This window comes from Corvus brachyrhynchos, unplaced genomic scaffold, assembly GCF_000691975.1.
Source record: "Corvus brachyrhynchos isolate BGI_N302 unplaced genomic scaffold, ASM69197v1 scaffold1, whole genome shotgun sequence".
Taxonomy (NCBI): Eukaryota; Metazoa; Chordata; class Aves; order Passeriformes; family Corvidae; genus Corvus; species Corvus brachyrhynchos.
In genome coordinates this window covers 10,041,623-10,047,479 of record NW_008237222.1, presented here as the reverse complement: position 1 = coordinate 10,047,479, position 5,857 = coordinate 10,041,623, and the positions used below count along the sequence as shown (strand labels likewise).

The window sequence follows — 5,857 nt, the reverse complement described above, 5'->3', positions numbered from 1 at the left end:
AGGCCATCCAAGCCTTGCCCCCGAGTGACAGAGCCGGCCACCTGGACCGCCAGTGCTGCAGCCGCGTGGAGGGCGGCAAGACAGCCTTGCACATGGCCTGCGACCTGGTGCGGCCCGAGTGCCTGCTCCTGCTGCTGGGGCACGGCGCGTCGCCCTGCCTGCAGGACAGTGCTGGGAACACCCCCCTCGACACCCTGCTGCAGCAGATCTCCCACGTGCCGGCAGCTAACATGCGTGCCAAGCTCCTCTGCCTCGACTGCCTCTTCTTCTTCGTGCCTCAGGACCTCAAGTTTGCAATGAAACAGCAACTGTTGGACAACCGGCAGCAGTGGCAGGACCTCCTGGGGGAGAACAGGTTCCAGTGCCTGGTGGGCTTAGCTCCCCCATCGCTGTTTGTTGGAGCCATGCGTGTCTTGATCAGGACCATTTCACCTGAGCACTTCCCAGAGGCTCTGGACAATCTGCCTCTGCCTCATTTTCTAAAGCCTTTGGACTTGAAACTGGAGAGCTAGAGGGGTGGTATGAGGGCCTCCCGCTCACCTGACAGAAATAGACTTGTGCTAAAAATGTATCAGTATACAAAGCTGCTAATGCAGTGGCCAAGTGTCTGTTTTACTGAGAACAGTATTTTTTAAAAGCATTGTATCTGGCACTTTACAATATATTTTATTTAAAGATCCTTGTGGTGAGGTGAGGGCTTATAAAGACGTTCTATGGCATGTACAAATGAGGGTATGTGGAAGAACATATTTGTAAATACATCGAATAAACCAGTGGCAGATGTGATCAAAATACAAATCAAGCAGCTGAAAACCCTGGAGTGGCATGTGCCTTGGAAAAGCATGTGCAGGGTGGGGGAGTATCTTTTTGTTAGGATTTCCCTGTTACATAAGCCTTGCCGTCCTGGAACAGGATGACTCCTTTTTTACAGCTCTCCTAATACATCTTGGCAGAGATGCGGGGATTTTTTAAAGGCACAGATGAAAACTTCCTTGTCTTGTACACAAGACCAAAGAGAAGCCAGATACTGTTAAAACTTCCCTAAACAAGGCTGGCAAGGATGTGCATCTGAACAAAATGTATTTTAAAATATGCATAAATAACAGTTGGCTTCCTTGTAAAGTTGTCTCTGTTCCCCTTGGAGGGCCAAGGTGTTTGTTGTCAGGCAGACAGAGATGGAGCACACACATTGCTGTGGCCAAAAATGTACTTGCCTTGGCAGCCCCTCAGTGTGATTGCTGCAAGGTGAGGAGGGTAGCTCAGAGCAGGAGGGTCAGCCTGCTATTCCCAGAGGGATGTAAGGACATATGACAGTTAGCCCAGGATCCTAGATCATGGCTTTTTTCAGTGGAGTCTGGCCACTCCAGTGCCACTCCCCATCAGTGTGTGATGGCTCAGGTTCAGCTGAGAGCACCATGGCAGTCTTGGTGTGCACTCTGGTTACCAGATCAGTAGCTTAGATATCCAGCCTTTCCCCAGCTATCCCTTCTGAGATACTCCAAGGTACAAACAACATCCTCACAGCTGCTCCATATCAAAAAGCCCTTTCTGAGTAATGTCCCGCTTCTAGCGCTTCTGTTTTGACCAGGCAAAGGATACAGCTTTGCTGTGCAACCTTTACTCTCCAGCATTCCAGGCACTCTGGGTGTAACTGGCACTGCCCCTGCGTGCTCTGCAGGGAGCTGTGCTGGCTCCACCAGCCCTGCAATGATAGTGATCTCCTGGGCCGCAGCACTGGAGCCTTGGCTCTGTTCTTGGAAGTTATCATTGAAACGGTAGGGTTTTGTTTCACTGCTTAAATTCATAGCCAGGAAGTTGTTTGCCACTTGAACTATTTCAGCACTGCTGTTCCCTCTAGGGTCATCAAGGAATTGATGTTTTTAGTAGAGAAGAGCCATGTTCAAGGCACATGAGCTTAATTTTGGTTAAGGAACAAAAAAGAAAACCATAGAATTAGATGCTATAAGCTGTTAGTGTTTCATCAGAACAGAGTGGTATTTCATCTAAAATAATCACTCTACTGCATGCACAGTAAAAGATAAACCATACTTCTGAAATTTGAGAAGAAACAGAAAGAAGATTGCTATTCTTAGGCTGATAGCACTGAAAATATTTCCTAGAAGAGAAAGTGTTCCTTTTTCCTAAGAAACCAAGCTGATACATGCTCAAACCCATTACCATGGGAAATTAAAATTCTTTGCTGGAAAATATGGAACAATTCTAACTGCTCTCTTCAGCTACCTTGTTGATTATAAAAATACAGAAATTCGGAGAATTAATCCTAATCTTCTAAATCTAGCCACTTAAAAAAAAATTAAATATCTATGTTGCTACATTCTTTATTAGTGTATGTGTTCCCCATTGCTTCTGTAACAGTGGTGTGGAAACATCTTTCAAAACAGACAAGCAGTAAAGCAGTCAGGTCTCACTTGCACATGGCAAAGTGTCATGAGGTGGTGGAAGAGACAGAGCTGGGGGTGGGAGGGAATGTTTATCAGTTTTGTTGACAAAGACATAACGAGCTTCAGCAGTGGGGAATTGGTTGGTTGACTGACCTGAGCACTGGAAGACACTCCTGCTCCCATGCTTTGAGAGTAATTACACAGTGGAACAGCCCAACAGGCTGGGCAGGACATCCTACACCTTCAAATGAGCCCTTTAACAAAACACAAATTCGATGCAAAGGCTGCCCTGTGACTCCCTAGAGCCCTCCCACCAGCTCTGGAGTAATTCATTTCAACAAACAGAACGGATCCCCTCAGCATATTGTGATGGGTCCAAAGCCAGTTGACTGCTGTGCCCTTCCTGTTATTCTGGGACAGGAGTCAGACTTGGTGCCAAGCCCACGCTGGGATGGCTCTGCCGAAGAGCCCTCCCTGCCTGTGGCTCACTGGTGTCTGCCATGCTGCATCTGGGGAGGAACTGTGGGCAAACTACATCGGTGACTACATGGATCACTCACGCAGCTGGGGCCAGGCTTGTTTTTCAGACAGAGTCACAGCTTGGAAAAAGGCTGGGGCTTCTTGGCATTGGAAACAGAAGTCTTTTGTTTATAGTCCAAGCAGTAGCAGCATCAGCTTTCCTCAGACTGACCTGCCAGCACATCTCTGTCTTCTGCCATCTTTAGGGCATGGTGGAGTGCAGGCTCCACAGCCCATTCAGTTTTCCTTCTCTTGGAACAAAAGTACCAGTAAGTGCCAGCTGCACAGCCACTGACAAGCTTAATAAAGCAAACATGGACAGTGATTATGTCACTGAAGAGGACTGTGGTACTAGAGCCAGGGAGCTGGCCACAAAGGTATGGGAAAGAAGATTCACCAAGTCCTAACACCATGGGAGCACAGGGGTAAGGAGATAAGTAGTTAAAAGCTTCTGTCTTACCTGCACAGGTTAATCTTGTCACACAAGGCAAATTACTCATTCATAGGACATGCTTTCCAAAAGCATGCCAGGCAGTAGATAGAACCAGCATTCCTGAAAAGCTTGGTTATAGTTAGTCCCCTAAAAAATGACTTTCTATCATGAAACAGTGATGAAATCTAATAAATATGTCCCATTGGTTGCTCAAGCACTTTCAAACCAAAATATTCATATACTACCCACCTTGTAGTACAAAGTGGTTTTATTTGCTGTGACAGGTAAAAAATGCCTGAATCATTTTCATCCAGGAAGCAAGGGGAGAGATGAAGTACTGAGTTAGTTTTGACTCTGCAACTGACTCCTCTCTGCAGCTCCCAAAGTTCAGCCTGCCTAGAGTCTGCTGAAGGAGATGAAGTCTATTGTAATTTTGAGTAACTTGTTTAAAAGCTGGATTTGTGCTCTTTAAAAGTCTTCTTTTACCCTGGCACAGAGACAAAGAAAGACCGAGACTAGAAAGGGGCCAGAGTGCCAGGTTGGTTTCCTAATCCCTATTTTGTCCTGTGTTTGGTGTTCAAGCCATGTGGGTTTTTGACTTGCAGTATAAGAAATCTACTGGCATCAGCAGATCCTTGTGCATTGCATCATCCATCCAGGCAAACAAGGCACTCGTGCCATGTGCTTAATATTTAAAGAGCACTGTAAATCCTTGCAAACCAAGTTTCATAACATCTGAGTTAATAACTACTTCCATCCCTGCTTGGTGTCAGCACCTGTCTGAGGCTACATAGGCATTCGTTCTCTGTGTGGCTTCAGTGGTCTCTCCTCCTCCACCTACAACATGTGAAGAAGAAGTTCTGCTTATGACTTGCTCAGACCACACCAAACTGTCCTCTATTACCAAGAATCTCATCTATGGTGCTGCAAGGCTGCTGCTAGCACTGATTTACTCCTCTTCCCACCACACAGGTACAGGTGCACGTGTAGCACAAGAGTGGAAGGAGCTGAGCTCCCCCACAAAACCTAACTCAGCAGTTTTTTTCAGCAGGAAACACAAATACAGTTTGCAAAAACATCAGTAATCCCTCCCTGCTGCTACAAGAAAAGGAACCAAGTTAAGCTGGGGTACAAAGATTTCCTCCACTTGCCCTGATGACCTCTGAAATGACCAGGATCTGTTTGCCCAGTGGTTTAGTCGATAAATGAAAAAAATCACATAAATCAACAAAGCAAACCTTCAGAACCTTCAAATGAAGAGAAACTGATCATGTTTAGGAATAACTGCTAAAGCCAGAAGAGCCTGGTCATCTAGTCTAAATTGTATATGACCCAGGCCAGCAGTTCCCATGTTGGGCTTATCACATCTGACTGATTTACAGTATCTGCTTTAAATCCAACCTTACTTTATTGATTTTTAAACTGTGGTACATCCAAGACTCTCTGAGGAACCTGCAGCTGAGTCAAGCAAAGGTGCCATCCAGCTAACCTTAATCTCTCATCTGTCCCTAAACCCCAAAACATGCCCTGCCATCAACCCTGACTCCTTATTCTGTAGGAAAAAATATTATTTTCCTAATACAAATGTGGGAGTTGACCATAATGGATCTGCATCAGCAAGGAGAGAGGCAGAGGCAATTCAGAGAAACAAGGAAGGCAGAGAGGAACTTTGATCTGTCCCACACTTCAGCTTTCTGAGCAAAGTTTTAGCAAGTCTGAGCCAGTAAGCTGGGATCCTGTGAGAGCTCCAGACCCTCCAGCTGTTGTAAGGTTATGTTCTTCCCTGTACTGGAAATCTAATGGGAAACAGAGCAAATCAACACTTTTTCTTCAGAAAAGCAAATTAGGCCTGAAAAGCTCAATTCCCCAGTTCAGGAGCCATGGCAAGACACCTGCATGCCTGGGATATGAGGGGTGACCATGGACCAGTCTCCCCTTCCTTGTGCTGCCCAACTAAGGCAAACACAAGGGCAATAAACTCCCTGGACCTCAACAGGGAGATGAACAATTAATGCTAGACAAGTCCTTCCCTCAGGATCCTCTGTGGAAAGCAATGGAAGGAGGCCAAGGGAGGAGAGAGAGACTTCCAGGCAGGAAGGACTTGGCTCAGCCAGGACAGGGAGCAGCTTCCAGCTCCAAGGAGGGCAGCACCCTCCCTGCCTCTTGGCCCTCTGATTCCCTCACAGTTTGCTGTGAGTGCCATAGTTCCTCTCCACAGTCTCATGTGGGCAAACTGACTGTCCTCCCAGCAGTGACCAGGCAGTGTACAAAGACCTTGACTCTGTTTGGAAGACTGGGCAACCCTGTCTTCTCTCTCAGCCAGCAAAGCAACTTTGCCCAAAATTATCCCTCTGCTCCTTTGTTCCCATCCCAGTGGTAATTATTATTTTGATGTAAGGGGTGTTTTTGTCATCATGCTCTTAATATTCAGGCTTTATTTTATAATCATTAGGGGTTTTTATTTTTAATAGTGCAAGTAAATTGCAGTAAACACATACTACAT

The 5,857-nt window shown here is 46.2% G+C and overlaps 1 protein-coding gene across 1 annotated transcript in view; it reads left to right on the top strand.

The window, feature by feature from the left end:
- ANKRD9 (ankyrin repeat domain 9) overlaps window positions 1-2,338 on the top strand; it is a 23,511-nt gene extending 21,173 nt beyond the window's left edge. Inside the window, exon 3 of the mRNA XM_008629855.2 lies at window positions 3-2,338. Coding sequence (XP_008628077.1) covers window positions 3-512 — 510 coding nt within the window. The 3' untranslated portion in view covers window positions 513-2,338. The remainder of the gene's footprint in view (window positions 1-2) is intronic.
- The last annotated feature ends 3,519 nt before the right edge of the window (window positions 2,339-5,857 follow it).